At 70.6% G+C, this 15,968-nt stretch overlaps 1 protein-coding gene across 1 annotated transcript in view; it reads left to right on the top strand.

Moving 5' to 3' along the window:
• FBN3 (fibrillin 3) overlaps window positions 1-15,968 on the top strand; it is a 169,618-nt gene that overhangs the window by 82,210 nt on the left and 71,440 nt on the right. Inside the window, exons 13-20 of the mRNA XM_075903143.1 lie at window positions 1,027-1,146; window positions 3,082-3,207; window positions 6,699-6,821; window positions 7,978-8,253; window positions 9,223-9,276; window positions 11,477-11,602; window positions 14,801-14,926; window positions 15,432-15,551. Of these exons, the coding sequence (XP_075759258.1) occupies window positions 1,027-1,146; window positions 3,082-3,207; window positions 6,699-6,821; window positions 7,978-8,253; window positions 9,223-9,276; window positions 11,477-11,602; window positions 14,801-14,926; window positions 15,432-15,551 (1,071 nt within the window). The remainder of the gene's footprint in view (window positions 1-1,026; window positions 1,147-3,081; window positions 3,208-6,698; window positions 6,822-7,977; window positions 8,254-9,222; window positions 9,277-11,476; window positions 11,603-14,800; window positions 14,927-15,431; window positions 15,552-15,968) is intronic.

Here is a 15,968-nt window from a genome sequence, read left to right as displayed (position 1 = left end):
TGCCCTGCAGCCCTGCCTCACGGCCCCGCCCCTGCCCTGCGGCCCCTCCCTGTCCCCGCCCCTGCCCTGCAGCCCTGCCTTACGGCCCCGCCCCTGCCCTGTGGCCCCTCCCTGTCCCCGCCCCTGCCCTGCGGTCCCTCCCTGTCCCCGCCCCTGCCCTGCAGCCCTGCCTCACGGCCCCGCCCCTGCCCTGCGGCCCCTCCCTGTCCCCGCCCCTGCCCTGCGGTCCCTCCCTGTCCCCGCCCCTGCCCTGCAGCCCTGCCTTACGGCCCCGCCCCTGCCCTGTGGCCCCTCCCTGTCCCCGCCCCTGGCCCCTTCCGTGCCCCCACAACTCTGCCCTCACCGCCCCATCCCTGTGGCCCCACCCCCCCGGCCTTGTCCCTGCCCCCGTGGCCCTGCCCTTGTGGCCCTACCCTGGCCTCTGGCCCTGCCCTCACCCCCATGGCCCCACCCTTGCCCCTCCCATGCACCCTGGCATTGTCTGGGGTGAGAGACCCTCAGGCCAGGTGCCAGATGCCCCCGCTGCCCCACCCTTATCCTTATGGTGCCGCCCAAGCCCCACATCTCTGGCCCCGCCCCTGCCCTGCGGCCCCGCCCTGCCCCCATGGCCCTGCCCCACAGCCCCGCCCTGGCCCCACCCGTGCCCCCACACCCCTGCTCCCCACAGCCCAGTCCCTGTGGCCCCACCCCTCCCCTGTGGCCTTGTCCCTGCCCCCGCTGCCCCACCCTTTCCCCTATGGTGCCTCCCACATCTCTGGCCCTGCCCCCATTCCTCCCGGACGCCCTGGCAGTGTTGGGGGTGAGACCTCCCTGGCCGGATGCCAGCTGCTCCCACTCCATCTTGGTGCCCTGAGGGGCTGCGCGGGGCGGAGGGAGTCGGCTCAGCACGTGGCAGGATCGGGCCCTGGCCGTTCCTGAGCCGGGCGGCGCGGCGGGGGCCTGGCCCGCGGCCGCCAAGCAGCCCCGAGCTCTGGCACGGCCCTCCCAGGCGTGGGGGCTGCCGGCTTCATGCCCCTTTCTGTGCAGATGTGGACGAATGCTCCAGCAGCCCCTGCGTGCATGGCGACTGCGTGAACACGCCCGGCTCCTACCACTGCAAGTGCCACGAGGGCTTCCAGAGCACCTCCACCAAGCAGGCCTGTGTCGGTGCGTGGGCCGGGCGGGGGCGGGCAGAGTCCTGCCCAGGGCTGGGGGAGGAGGCTCTGACTGACCCTTGTCTTCCTCCCTGATCTCCCCTCCCTGCTCCCGCCGGCTGCCCTGCCCCCAGCCCCTGCCTGTCCCGTCCCTGCCTGTTCCACCCCGCTCCTGCCCATCCCACCCCACCCCACCCCTGCCCTTCTCCCACTCCACCCCTACCCATCCCACCCTGCTCCTGTCCTTTCCCCTCCCTGCTCCTGCCCTTCTCCCTCCTGCCCATCCCACCCCGCTCCTGCCCATCCTGCCCTTTCCCCTCCCCGCTCCTGCCCTGTCCCCTTCCCGCTCCTGCCCTGTCCCCTTCCTGCTCCTGCCCGTCCTCCCCTTTCCCCTCCCGGCTCCTGCCCTTCTCCCTCCCCACCCCTACCCATTCCACCCCGCTCCTGCCCTGTCCCCTCTCTCCTCCTGCCCGTCCTTCCCTTTCCCCTCCCGGCTCCTGCCCTTTTCCCTCCCCGCTCTTGCCCTGCCCCCTCCCTGCTCCTGCCCTGCCCTGAGAGCTGGTCACGACAAAGAGGGGCTACATGGGGGGCCCCAGGATGCACACCCAGGCCCTAGGGCCCATCCCAGCTGCTAGGCACCCCCCAGCATGTTACCCCGGGGCCTCAGCAGCCTCGCCTCACTCAGTCCCTGGTCGGGCGTTTCAGCTCCCAGCGAGCAGGGGCCTGTCTCACTGCAGTGCAAATCCAGCAGCGGGCCCCCTGCCGGCTCCCTGGGGCTCACCGACCATGGGCACAGCCACTGCCCTGGTCCAGCGCGCTGGGGCCTGCCCCGGTGTGGGGCCTGGGCCGCGGGAGCCAGGCCGCAGCGGAGCAGAGTAAGGCCGGGGCTGGGCAGTGGGGCTCGCTGGTGGGTCTAAGGGACAGGTCCAAAGTGCACCACAATTGGAAAAAAGCAGCGAGACCCACAGCCCCCGGGGGCATGGTGGGGGGGCTGGCTCTGTGCCCCAGAAGGGGCGGGGCCTAGAGCAGAAGGGGCGGGGCCTAGAGCAGAAGGGGCGGGGCCTAGGACAATCGGCCCTTCACTCTGTCTGGAGCAGGTGCTGCAGCAGTTGCAAGTAGGGATGCAATAGTGGAGTCCGCGAACTGACTAACCGATATGCAAAAGCCTGTCGGTTAACGCTACAGACGACGCGCATCCCTCCCCCCTCCCCCTCCCCCTCCCCCTCCCGTAACCTTTTTAGCACATTTTTTAGCCCGCCTCAGTCCTGGCTGCTGCTGGGTCCTGGCCCTGGCCCTGCCGCGGCTCTGCATGTAAAGAGTATTAGGAGCCGGGCAGCCCGGCTCAGTTCCGGCGGGCCCCGAGACCCCTCCCCACTGTATCAGAGGCAGCAGCGCAGGGGGCAGAGGGCTCCCCACGAGTGGGGCTAGAGCGCTCTGGCTGCCGGCCCCGCCCTCGGGGACCAGAGACTAGTCGACTAACCCATAAGAATTCCTGAGGTTCCTCGACTGTTCCATTAACCGATATTTAGCATCTCTGGTCCAAAGGGGCCCCAGGCTCCAGTGGTGGCCTCTACCCAAGTAGCAGGGGCGATGTCCGTGAGCTCCGGGTTCCGTCGAAATGCCAGGCCCTGTGCAGCTGCCCCAGTTGCCCCCGGCGGCGTGGAAGACGAGTCAGTGCTACGGAGCAGCTACGGGCAGGGGGCTGGCCGGGGCGTTCACGGGGGGCCGGGGTCCTGTGGCTGGCGCGTTGGGTTCAGGGCTGCGGCCGGGGCACAGAGCAGAGAGGGAGAACGGGCTGTCGGAGCCGGGGCCTGCTGCCCAGAGCGGAGAGAGGGGTCCTGCCCTCCGAGGAGCCCGCCGTGGCCACGCTGCGTGGAGGGGCCTTGGGGGCTCTCCAGGCTCACGCTGCTCCTGGCTCTGCTGCTACCGGGTGCGTGTTTCCCTGCAGACATTGACGAGTGCATCATGAACGGCGTGATGTGCAGGAATGGCCGCTGCGTGAACACTGATGGCAGCTTCCAGTGCATCTGCAACGCGGGCTTTGAAATCACCCCCGACGGCAAGAACTGCGTGGGTGAGCAGCCGCCCCAGCGCGGGCCCAGCGGGGCTCCAGACAGGGCCCGTCGCGCCTGGCTGCTGCGCTGGGCAGGGGGCAGCCTGGGACACACAGGCAGCTGCAATCCCATGCAGGGGGAGAGCAGGCTCAGCCAGACAAGGGCTTCCCAGAGCTCCCTCGCTGCAGGAATGCGGCCACCTCTGGGGTGGTGCTGTTAGCAACACCAAAACTGCCCCGAGTTTGCCAAGCTGTGGTGAGCCCTGCCCTGAGATGAATAGTAGGGCTTTGCACCCGCCGTGACTGGTCAGCTCTGGCCGCGTGGCCGGGGGGCTTATTCCTGCAGGGCCTGGGCATTTTCTTAAGGCCCTCACTGTCTGGGAAAGGCCTTGCCAGCCCACCCTGTTCTAGCCAGGCCTGGCCTCTGCTGAGGGGCGCGGGCGTTCGCCTTGGGACAGCGCTGCCGGAGGTGGGTTCCCTCTCGCCACGGCCCTTGGGTGCCACGGGAGGAATCTGCAGCAGCTTTTAAACTTTCCTGGAAACAGCTGGGTTCACGCCCTGCTGGGTGTGGCGTGAAAGCGGAGGCCGAGCTGGCAGCCTGCGGGGGGACCGAGGCGGAAGCTGGATTTTCATGGTGGGGAGGTGTTGCGGGAAGCCCCAGGAGGGCCCGTTACATCAGCCATGCTAACGATTTCTTCCTGGGCTGCTGTGGTGAAAATACCCAACTCACCAGCTTCCCCTGCTGTTCCCAGCAGCCTCCCCCCCCCCCCCCCCGCAGGGGCCGAAAGGCCCCCAGAAGCTAAGCAAAGACCAGAAGAAACTCCAGGGCCGGGGGCCTGATCCTGTACCTGAGGGAAAGGGCTGGAAACCGTCCTCCCCACTTTCCCCCCGGTCCTGCCCTTGCTGCCAAACCTGGGCCCCATGCCTAAGGCAAGCTGGGGGAACCTTGCTGTCCCTACAGGGCCCCTCCGGAACAGGACCACTGTAAGGGGTGTGTGTGCAGACCTGGCTGGATAACTGTTCCCAGAGAGTAGTTACCAATGGTTCCAGTCCTCTGGAAGGGCAGAACAAGTGGGGTTCCATGGGGGTCTGTTTTGGGACCGGTTCTGTTCAGTATCTTCATCCATGATTTAGAAGCAGCATAGAGAGGATGCTTATTAAGTTTGCAGATGGTACCAAGCTGGGAGGGGCTGCGACTGCTTTGGAGGACTGGGTCATAATTCGAAATGATCTGGACAAACTGGAGAAATGGTCTGAGGTAAATAGGATGAAGTTTAATAAGGACAAATGCAAAGTGCTCCACTTAGGAAGGAACAATCGGTTTCACACACACAGAATGGGAAGCGACCGACTAGGAAGGAGTCCTTCAGAAGGGGATCTAGGGGTCATAGAGGACCACAAGCTAAGTATGAGTCAACAGTGCGACGAAAGCAAACATCCGTCTGGGATGTATTAGCAGGAGTGTTAGGAGCAAGACACAAGAAGTTGTTCTTCCGCTCTACATTCTTCCTATTGATCAGGCCTCAGCTGGCGTCTTGTGTCCAGTTCTGGGCACCACATTTCAGGGAAGATGTGGAGAAATTGGAGAGGGTCCAGAGAAGAGAAACAAAAATGATTAAAGGTCTAGAGAACGTGAGCTATGAGGGAAGACTGAAAGAACTGGGCTTGTTTAGTTTGGAAAGGAGAAGACAGAGAGGGGACATGAGAGCAGTTTTCAAGTATCTAAAAGGGTGTCACAAGGAGGAGGGAGAAAACTTGTTCTCCTTGGCCTCTGAGGACAGGACAAGCAGCAATGGGTTTATACTGCAGCAAGGGAGGTTTAGGTTGGACATTAGGAAAACCTTCCTGTCTGTCGGGTGGTTACACACTGAGATAAATTGCCTAGGGAGGTTGTGGAGTCTCCATCTCTGGAGAGCAGGTTAGACAGACACCTGTCAGGGATGACCTAGATCAGGGCGACTCAACTTTGGAAGTCCCAGGGGCCACAATGATGCTCACAGCACATGCCGAGGGCTGCAACTTAAGTGTAATTGTGTATTCATGCAAATACATATGCAAATATATGCAAATAGATTTTTTCACACTGATGGGCATGAATACACAATGCCCCAGCGCTCCTAGCACCTCATCCCCCGGGCTAGAAACGCCGACACCCTGTGCCTGTCCACTTGCATCTTTCAGTGCCTCACCGTTGGGGAGTGTGTTCCCCATGGAAGCCACGTTCAAAGGATCCCGCCCGCCGGCCGCGTGCTGGGTCCCACGTAAACCCAAACTGCACCGCGGGCCACAAACAAAAGGGCCATGGGCCGCGTTTGGAGTAGCCCTGGTGTAGACGGTGCTGGGTCCTGCCGTGGGGGCCCTTCCAGTTCTAGGCTTGGGCCCCAGAAGCTCCCCCTCCCACCTCGAGGGGAAGGGCAGCCCCCCATGAGCAGGGAATCATGGGTTCAGGTCCCTCCTCACCCACAGACACGCCGTGTGGCCCTGAGCCAGGCGCTTGCCTTCCGTGGGCCCCACTGCCCGGAGATTAGCACCAGCCTGCTGAGGTGACGCGCTCCGGTCTGACGGGCCGGGCCTCACCCACAGGACACGCTGGGCCCGTCCTTTGGACCCCAAAATCGAGGGTTATTGGTGAAAAGAGAGGAAGCAAAAGTGGAGAGTAAAACTGTTGGAGGAAGCAACTGACACAGGCCAGCGCAGTAGTCCCTGGGCCCGCCTGTACCAGAGATGGAACAAAGCTCCCGGGAACACCCCGTCCTGGGACAGGTCCCTGGCCCGGCGCCAAGGCGCTCCTGAGGGCTGAGCTGGAGAGACGACCGAGAGGGAGGCCCCCCAGGTCCCTCACACCCTCACCCCCGGGTCCTGGTGTGAACGCAGAGCCCCAGAGGGAGTTTGTCCCGGGGAGGCGCCCTGTCCAGGCCCTGGCTCCATGCTGCTCTCAGCGTTCCCAGCCAGTTGCTCGGCTGTGGGCGGCCCCACGTGGGGCCCGTCAGTGAGGTGCTGCTGGTCGCTCGAGCGGCCGCCCTGCCGCAGGGGGCTGGCCCAGCCTGTCGCTCTGCCCAGGAGCACACGTGAAATACGAGTGCAGAGCCGGTTCCCGTCACTGCCCGTGCAAACGGCCCCGCAAGCAGACCCAGCGAGTCAGCGGCTCTCAAGCGGCTCCCTCGCCCCTGCACAAGACGGGGGCCCGCCCAGAGCGGGGGCTGCAGGGGGTTCGGTGTGTTCCCCTCGGCAGCCGGTAGCGGCGCCCCCCCCCCCCCCCCCCCCCGCGGATGCAGTTCAAAGGGGCAGCGCTTGGCTCTGCAGTGGGGTACAAAGGGGCTTTCTCTGGCTCCCGAGAGGTGCGGAGCCCAGGCCTGGCGTGCTCGGCTTGTGGGCGTCCCTGGGGGCGTCCCTGGGGGCTTGTGGGCGTCCCTGGACCGACAGCCCTTCTCCCTGCCCTGCCTTCCCCGGGGGGGCGAACACCCCGCCCGGCTGCTCCTTGCGGGCTCTGCTCACGCGTCTTCTCCCCCCAGATCACGACGAATGCGCCACGACCAACATGTGCCTCAACGGGATGTGCATCAATGAAGACGGCAGCTTCAAATGCATCTGCAAACCCGGCTTCGTGCTGGCTCCCAACGGGCGCTACTGCGTGGGTGCGCAGACGGCCGGGGCTCCAGCCTGGGGGCAGCCAGTGTCGGGGGACGGGGCGCGGCGGTCGGTGAGGGCTGGGGGGGCCAGAGGGCTGGGACCTGACTCCATAATCCTGTGGCAAAGATTGAATCCCCTGCCCTCTCGCCAGGCTAAGCAGCAGAGCCAGAAGTGCCAGTCTGCTGGGGGGGGGGGCGGGGGATGGTTCGTCTCTCAGCAGGCAAGGGGGAGGAATGGGCCGGCTCTGAGCGGGCAGGGGGTACTGGGGGGGGGGGGATGGGCTGGCTTTGAGCGGGCAGGGGGTGCTGGGGGGGGGGAATGGGCTGGCTTTGAGCGGGCTGGGCTGGGGGGGAGTGGGCTGGTTCTCAGAGGGCTGGGGTGCTGGGGGGGGAATGGGCCGACTCTGAGTGGGCTGGGGGGGAGTGGGCTGGCTCTGAGCGGGCTGGCGGGGAGTGGGCCGGCTCTGAGCGGGCTGGGGGGGAATGGGCCAGCTCTCAGCATGCTGTGGGGGAATGGGACGGCTCTCAGCGTGCTGGGGGGGAGTGGGCCGGCTCTGAGCAGGCTGGGGGGGAGTGGGCCGGCTCTGAGCGGGCTGGGGGGGAGTGGGCCGGCTCTGAGCAGGCTGGGGGGGAGTGGGCCGGCTCCGAGCGGGCTGGGGGGGAGTGGGCCGGCTCTGAGCAGGCTGGGGGGGAGTGGGCCGGCTCCGAGCGGGCTGGGGGGGAGTGGGCCGGCTCTGAGCGGGCTGGGGGGAAGTGGACCAGCTCTCAGCGTGCTGGGGGGGAGTGGGCCGGCTCCGAGCAGGCTGGGGGGGAGTGGGCCGGCTCTGAGCGGGCTGGGGGGAAGTGGACCAGCTCTCAGCGTGCTGGGGGGGAGTGGGCCGGCTCTGAGCAGGCTGGGGGGGAGTGGGCTGGCTCTGAGCGGGCTGGAGGGAAGTGGACCAGCTCTCAGCGTGCTGGGGGGGAGGGCCGGTCCTCAGCAGGCAGGGAAGTCCACTCTTCGGTTTCACACTGAATGTGGTGACGAGCTGCAGCCGCGTCTGCCGGGGCCCCTTCCCTGAGCTACGGAGCCTCCCAGAGCCCCCCCGCTGGGGACCGGGCCCCTGCCCCGCCCGCCCCGCCCTGCCCCCACTAGCAGCTCATGCTCCTTGCACTTCCCTCTCAGACGTGGACGAGTGCGAGACGCCCGGCATCTGCATGAACGGCTGGTGCATTAACACGGAGGGCTCCTTCCGCTGCGAGTGCCTGGGCGGGCTGGCCATCGGCGTGGACGGGCGGGTGTGCGTGGACACCCACGTGCGCAGCACCTGCTACGGCGCCATCAAAAAGGGCACCTGCGCCCGCCCCTTCCCGGGCGCGGTCACCAAGTCGGAATGCTGCTGCGCCAACGCCGACCACGGCTTCGGGGAGCCCTGCCAGCCCTGCCCCGCCAAGGCCTCGGGTGAGCACCAGGGCCGGGGCCACGTGCCCGCTGGGTGCCCCCTGCCCACCCATGGAGTGGCCACGGGGCTCCGCGTCCCAGGCTGGCTGCCCCACAATGGCCATGCTGCGCTGACAGTCATGGGCAAGGTGGGGGTGTGGCTCCCGGAAGGGGCGGGGCCAGGGCAGCCAGCCCTTCGTGCCACCCACACTGGTGCATGCTCAGAGCTGCCTGTAGCGCACGATGCAGCGCTCCGGTGTCCATTTAAAGGACCCAGGCTCTGGCCACTGGCACCACCGTGGCACCCCCAGCCCTTTGGAATCGCCAGGCCCTGGGGCGTTACCCCCTTTGCTCCCCCGTCAGCATTGAATGTTACTTCTCTTTGGGCGGGGCTCTGCCCTGAGGCCACGCCTCCTGCACCCCTTCTCCCCAGGGCCTCTGCCTACCCCTGGCCCCAGGACCCACCCCCGGTCCAGCCCATCCACTGTCAAACAGCCGCTCCAGCCCCAGAGCACCCACATGGGGCCGGCTCCTCTAGTGCCAGCTGCCCAGCCCCACAGAAAGTCTCTAAAGTCCGTTCCCTGGGGGTGGCTGCTGTACTGGGGGCACGAGGAGTGTGGGTGCCCAGAACCCCTCTCTCCATTGCACGACCCTGACAGAAGCGGTGTGGCTGGACCCGTGACCAGCGTCGGGCCGAGTGCTAGGCACCGCGAGACCCCCTGGAACCAGCCCCTGCGTGCCCAGTCCCGTGGCTTGGGGAGGTGTGGGGCTCGGCAGTCCTGCGTGCACGGGGCGTGCGCTGCCGGTGCAGGCTGGGTTCCCGTCGCAGACCCCTTCCCTGCTCGCTTTGGCCTGGCATTGCGGTGTCCCAGAGCTGGGCTGTGGAAAGCGCAACCCGCTGTACAGGCCGCCACGCTCCCGGGACAAAGGGCTCCCCGATGGCAACCGCTGCTCAGACGAGCTAACGGATCTGTCCCCTTCTCTCCACAGCCGAGTTCCAGGCGCTCTGCAGCAGCGGCATCGGGATCACGGCCGACGGCAGAGGTAAGGGCTGCCCCCCGCACCGGATCGTCCGTCTCGCTGGGCGGGGGCTGGACTCGGGGACCTCCCCTGCTCTGGTTCTGCATTCTCTGGTTCTCCAGGGAAATGGCTGTAGTGACGGGCGCCTGTTACGTCCCACTGTAAGCCCCGGTGTTCAGCTGCTTCCGGTGCAGTGGGGGGTATCGACACGAGCGTCAGCTGGCGAAGAACGTGTGTGTGCAGCGACCCAGCTGGGCTACGCTCACTGAGCAGGTGTATCAGCTCACATTTGTGTGGGCGTGCGCGCGTGTGAGAGTTCACCTTTGTGTAGGTGTGCATGTGAGCAGATACGAGACTGTGTTTCCGGGCGGCAGGAGCGGGCGACAGGGGTGGGCGGCAGGGGCCTGGTGGCAGCGGCCGGGTGGCCAGGAGTGGGCGTCAGGGGCTGGGTGGGCAGGGCCGGGTGGGCAGGAGTGGGCGTCAGGGGCTGGGTGGGCAGGGCCGGGTGGCAGGGCCGGGTGGGCAGGGCTGGGTGGGCAGGGCCAGGTGGCAGGGGCCGGGTGGGCAGGGCTGGGTGGGCAGGGCCGGGTGGGCAGGAGTGGGCGTCAGGGGCCGGGCGGGCAGGGCTGGGTGGGCAGGGCTGGGTGGGCAGGGCCGGGTGGCAGGGGCCGGGTGGGCAGGGCCGGGCGGGCAGGGCCGGGTGGCAGGGGCCGGGCGGGCAGGGCCGGGCGGGCAGGGCCGGGTGGCAGGGGCCGGGCGGGCAGGGCCGGGCGGGCAGGGGCCGGGCGGGCAGGGGCCGGGCGGGCAGGGCCGGGTGGCAGGGGCCGGGCGGGCAGGGGCCGGGCGGGCAGGGCCGGGTGGCAGGGGCCGGGCGGGCAGGGCCGGGTGGCAGGGGCCGGGCGGGCAGGGCCGGGTGGCAGGGGCCGGGCGGGCAGGGGCCGGGCGGGCAGGGCCGGGCGGGCAGGGCCGGGCGGGCAGGGCCGGGTGGGCAGGGGCGGGCGGCGCTCAGCAGTTCAGCTCAGCAGAGGGAGCAGCACCGCCAGACAGCTCCTGGGCCTGCCGCATGGGACCGAGCTGGAGGCCGAAGCCTGGAGGCCTCAGGGTCCTTGTGTCGCGGTGCAGCCCGTGCCAGGGGCCCGCGGGCAGCGTCACAGCCGTGCTGCAGTCGGGGAGCGGGCTCGAGGCTGCTGCACAGAGACACAGGGACGGGCAGGGCTGCGTCTGGCCGGGGGTGGGGAGCCCGGCACAGGCGTCCCTGCCTTGGCTGAGCTCTGGGCGCCGGGGCGGGGCCCTTTGGAGCCGCAGGAGGAGCTGCTGGCTCCCAGCCGAGGCAGGGTCGGGAGGCGTCCGCTCCTGGGGCACAGCTTGGCCGGACGGGCTCCGGCGGGCGGGAGCAGCTTGGCGCAGGATGGCCCGGGGCGGGCGCAGGCAACGTGCCTGGGGCTCCGGCTTCGCGGGCACCCAGCGGGCAGCCTCCTGCGTGCGGCACGGACCAAAGGCCACGCTGGGCCCTGCAGCCAGCCCAGGTCTGAGCCCGGCCTCTTGCTCCGTGCGACTGGCCTGGCGCTGAGTCCAGCCCTGCGCCGTGGGCATCCCGGCTATGGATTTGGCAGGGCTGCCCCACGGTTGCTCTCCCAGACGCCGGCAGGGCCCTTGCCTGGCTCTGGCTCAGCAGCCGGCTCCCAGCGCGTGGCAGCCCTGCCCCCTGGGAAGGGCGGGTGGTGGCGCGAGGGGATGCAGCAGGCAGTGCTGGCCGGGGCCTGCTGACCTGCCCTCACTCCTGGCCCTGGGGACAGCGCACTGGGGGCTGGGCCTCCCCCCAGCAGCCCCACACGCCTGCCCCTTGCCTGTTCTCCCGCTTCGGGACGCTGCAGGGCACCGATGCCGCGAGCCCTCCGGGGAATGGAAGGAGCAGCTGGCGGCAGGGGAGCCGGGCCGCTGCTCTGGTAGCAGCCAGCGCTGGCACCGACGCTGAGCAGGGCTTGGGGCGCGGGGGGGTCCATCAGCCGGGTGCTGCCCAGGAAGGAGGAATCGCTCTGCCCCCCCCGGCTGGGGGCTTTGTGGGCCCTGCCTTGCGTCCGCCCCACTGCTGAAGCTCAGTCCCGGGGGCTGAGGAGGGGAAGGGCTGGGAGCAGAGCAAGGCTGGGCTGGGGCCTGTGGGCAGGGGGCACTCGGGCGTCGGCCGCTGTTCCTGCTCCAGCGCATTGTCCCCTCCCCCTGCCAGATATCAACGAGTGCGCCCTCAACCCGGACATCTGCCCCAACGGGATGTGCGAGAACCTGCGCGGGAGCTACCGCTGCATCTGCAACCTGGGCTACGAGTCTGACCCCACGGGCAAGAGCTGCGTGGGTGAGCCGCGCCGGGGCTGGGCCACGCTGGGAGCCAGGGCCGGGAGCCGCGGGAGGGAGCCGTGCCAGGGCTGGGCCACACTGGGAGCCAGGGCCGGGAGCCGCGGGAGGGAGCCGTGCCAGGGCTGGGCCACACTGGGAGCCAGGGCCGGGAGCCGCGGGAGGGAGCCGCACCGGGGCTGGGCCACGCTGGGAGCCAGGGCCGGGAGCCGCGGGAGGGAGCCGCGCCGGGGCTGGGCCACGCTGGGAGCCAGGGCCGGGAGCCGCGGGAGGGAGCCGCACCGGGGCTGGGCCACGCTGGGAGCCAGGGCCGGGAGCCGCGGGAGGGAGCCGTGCCAGGGCTGGGCCACACTGGGAGCCAGGGCCGGGAGCCATGTGGAGCCGCGGGAGGGAGCCGCACCAGGGCTGGGCCACGCTGGGAGCCAGGGCCGGGAGACATGTAGAGCCGCGGGAGGGAGCCGCACCGGGGCTGGGCCACGCTGGGAGCCAGGGCCAGGAGCCGCGGGAGGGAGCCGCACCGGGGCTGGGCCACTCTGGGAGCCAGGGCCGGGAGCCGCGTGGAGCCGCGGGAGGGAGCCGCACCGGGGCTGGGCCACGCTGGGAGCCAGGGCCGGGAGCTGCGTGGAGCCGCACCGGGGCTGGGCCACGCTGGGAGCCAGGGCCAGGGCTGGGAGCCGCGTGGAGCCGCGGGAGGGAGCCGCACCAGGGCTGGGCCACGCTGGGAGCCAGGGCCGGGAGACATGTGGAGCCGCGGGAGGGAGCCGCGCCGGAGCTGGGCCACGCTGGGAGCCAGGGCCAGGAGCCGCGTGGAGCCACGGGAGGGAGCCGTACCAGGGCTGGGCCACGCTGGGAGCCAGGGCCGGGAGACATGTGGAGCCGCGGGAGGGAGCCGCACCGGGGCTGGGCCACACTGGGAGCCAGGGCCGGGAGACATGTGGAGCCGCGGGAAGGAGCCACACCGTGGCTGGGCCACACTGGCAGCCAGGGTCGGGAGCTGCGTGGAGCCGCGGGAGGGAGCCGCACCGGGGCTGGGCCACGCTGGGAGCCAGGGCCGGGAGCCGCGTGGAGCCGCGGGAGGGAGCCGCACCGGGGCTGGGCCACGCTGGGAGCCAGGGCCGGGAGCCGCGTGGAGCCGCAGGAGGGAGCCGCACCAGGGCTGGGCCACGCTGGGAGCCAGGGCCGGGAGCCGCACCGGGGCTGGGCCACGCTGGGAGCCAGGGCCGGGAGCCGCACCGGGGCTGGGCCACGCTGGGAGCCAGGGCCGGGAGCCGCGGGAGGGAGCCGTGCCAGGGCTGGGCCACACTGGGAGCTAGGGCCGGGAGACATGTAGAGCCGCGGGAGGGAGCCGCACCGGGGCTGGGCCACGCTGGGAGCCAGGGCCAGGAGCCGCGGGAGGGAGCCGCACCGGGGCTGGGCCACGCTGGGAGCCAGGGCCGGGAGCCGCGTGGAGCCGCAGGAGGGAGCCGCACCAGGGCTGGGCCACGCTGGGAGCCAGGGCCGGGAGCCGCACCGGGGCTGGGCCACGCTGGGAGCCAGGGCCGGGAGCCGCGGGAGGGAGCCGTGCCAGGGCTGGGCCACACTGGGAGCTAGGGCCGGGAGCCATGTGGAGCCGCGGGAGGGAGCCGCACCGGGGCTGGGCCACGCTGGGAGCCAGGGCCGGGAGCCGCAGGAGGGAGCCGCACCGGGGCTGGGCCACACTGGGAGCCAGGGCCGGGAGACATGTAGAGCCGCGGGAGGGAGCCGCACCGGGGCTGGGCCACGCTGGGAGCCAGGGCCAGGAGCCGCGGGAGGGAGCCGCACCGGGGCTGGGCCACGCTGGGAGCCAGGGCCGGGAGCCGCATGGAGCCGCGGGAGGGAGCCGCACCGGGGCTGGGCCACACTGGGAGCCAGGGCCGGGAGCCGCACCGGGGCTGGGCCACGCTGGGAGCCAGGGCCGGGAGCCGCGGGAGGGAGCCGTGCCAGGGCTGGACCACACTGGGAGCCAGGGCCGGGAGACATGTAGAGCCGCGGGAGGGAGCCGCACCGGGGCTGGGCCACGCTGGGAGCCAGGGCCGGGAGACATGTGGAGCCGCGGGAGGGAGCCGCACCGGGGCTGGGCCACGCTGGGAGCCAGGGCCGGGAGACATGTAGAGCCGCAGGAGGGAGCCGCACCGGGGCTGGGCCACGCTGGGAGCCAGGGCCGGGAGACATGTGGAGCCGCGGGAGGGAGCCGCACCAGGGCTGGGCCACGCTGGGAGCCAGGGCCGGGAGACATGTGGAGCCGCGGGAGGGAGCCGCACCGGGGCTGGGCCACGCTGGGAGCCAGGGCCAGGAGCCGCGTGGAGCCGCGGGAGGGAGCCGCATCGGGGCTGGGCCACGCTGGGAGCCAGGGCCGGGAGCCGCATGGAGCCGCGGGAGGGAGCCGCATCGGGGCTGGGCCACGCTGGGAGCCAGGGCCGGGAGCCGCGTGGAGCCGCGGGAGGGAGCCGCACCAGGGCTGGGCCACGCTGGGAGCCAGGGCTGGGAGCCGCGTGGAGCCGCGGGAGGGAGCCGCACCAGGGCTGGGCCACGCTGGGAGCCAGGGCCGGGAGACATGTGGAGCCGCGGGAGGGAGCCGCACCGGGGCTGGGCCACGCTGGGAGCCAGGGCCGGGAGCCGCATGGAGCCGCGGGAGGGAGCCGCATCGGGGCTGGGCCACGCTGGGAGCCAGGGCCAGGGCTGGGAGCCGCGTGGAGCCGCGGGAGGGAGCCGCATCTGGGCTGGGCCACGCTGGGAGCCAGGTCCAGGGCCGGGAGCCGCGTGGAGCCGCGCCGGGGCTGGGCCACGCTGGGAGCCAGGGCTGGGAGCCGCGTGGAGCCGCGGGAGGGAGCCGCACTGGCTGCCGTGGCCAAGAGCCACGCTGGGAACCATCTCCGGGAGCCGCGCTGCGGGCCAGGCTCTGCTGAGAGCCGGGCGTGTGGCCCGTGCAGGCGCCAGGGGCTGGGGGAGCCAGGCAGAACTCTCAGGCAGGGAGGCTGCACACTCGGCACCCAGCCAGGGGCTCTCTGGTTACCTGGGTGGGGGAATCGCCGACTGCAGCCTTGCAGCTTTCCCGCCCGCTGCGGGTCGCTTTCCCCGTCCCCTCTCAGGCGGCACCCCGGGCTCCCTCGGGTGCCCTCAGGGTGCCAGGCCCTGCTGGCCGGGGGGGGGGTGGCCTAGCCCTGCCCGTCTCTTCCCACAGACGTGGACGAGTGCGCCGTCAACCGCCTGCTGTGTGACAACGGGCTGTGCCGCAACACGCCCGGCAGCTACACCTGCACCTGCCCCAAGGGCTTCGTCTTCCGCACGGAGACGGACACCTGCGAAGGTAACGACCCCCCCCCGCCGGGCTCCTCACGCCCCGGGGAGCCTCCACAAGCACCATGGAGCAGCCCAGGGCTGGGCGGGGTGGCGGGTGGGGCCCCTTGTGCTTTGCCCGACCAGGAGGCGTGTGGGCGGCCCAGCCTGAGCCGGGTCCCTCTGCCATCGGCTGCCTGTTCTGGCCAGGCCTGTCGCCCCTCACGGTCCTCTCAGCCATGCTGCCCCTGCTCAGCCCCTTCCCAGTCCGTCCCTAACAACACGGAGCCCAGCAGACAGGCCGGGCCCCCGGCTCATGGGCTAGTCACTGCCCCCCGGGCCCTGCTCTCCACCTGGCTTCCACCCTCCGGGGCACTTAGCCAAGGCCTCTTGGCAATCCCGGCCCTCCTCCGCCCTTCCCGAGCACCAGCCCCTTGTTCCCGGAGGGCCTGGCAGGGCTGGCAGCCAGGCGGGGCTGCTCTGAGCCCGGGGGTGCTGGTTCTGCTGCTCCGGTAATGCTCGCTCCCCTGGCTCAGACATCAACGAGTGCACCTCCAACCCCTGCGTGAACGGGGTCTGCAGGAACAACGCCGGGTCCTTCGCCTGCGAGTGCTCCCCGGGCAGCAAACTGGACCCCAGCGGCACCATCTGCGTGGGTAAGGGGGCTCCTGGAGGCGGCGCATGGGGCGTGGGGGATACTAAGGGGGCTCCAGGAGCCAACGCGTGGGGGATGCTAAGGGGGCTGCTGAAGCCGGCGCGTGGGGCTTGGGGGGGTGCTAAGGGGACTCCTGGAGCCGGCGCGTGGGGTTTGGGGGGTGCTAAGGGGGCTCCTGGAGCCGGCGCGTAGGGCGTGGGGGGTGCTAAGGGGACTCCTGGAGCCGGCGCGTGGGGCGTGGGGGGTGCTAAGGGGGCTCCTGGAGCCGGCGCGTGGGGCGTGGGGGGTGCTAAGGGGACTCCTGGAGCCGGCGCGTGGGGCGTGGGGGGTGCTAAGGGGACTCCTGGAGCCGGCGCGTGGGGCGTGGGGGGTGCTAAGGGGACTCCTGGAGGGGGGCGCGTGGGGCGTGGGGGGTGCT

Source organism: Pelodiscus sinensis, chromosome 19 (genome assembly GCF_049634645.1).
Source record: "Pelodiscus sinensis isolate JC-2024 chromosome 19, ASM4963464v1, whole genome shotgun sequence".
Classification (NCBI taxonomy): Eukaryota; Metazoa; Chordata; order Testudines; family Trionychidae; genus Pelodiscus; species Pelodiscus sinensis.
This window is presented reverse-complemented; position numbering and strand designations above follow the sequence as displayed.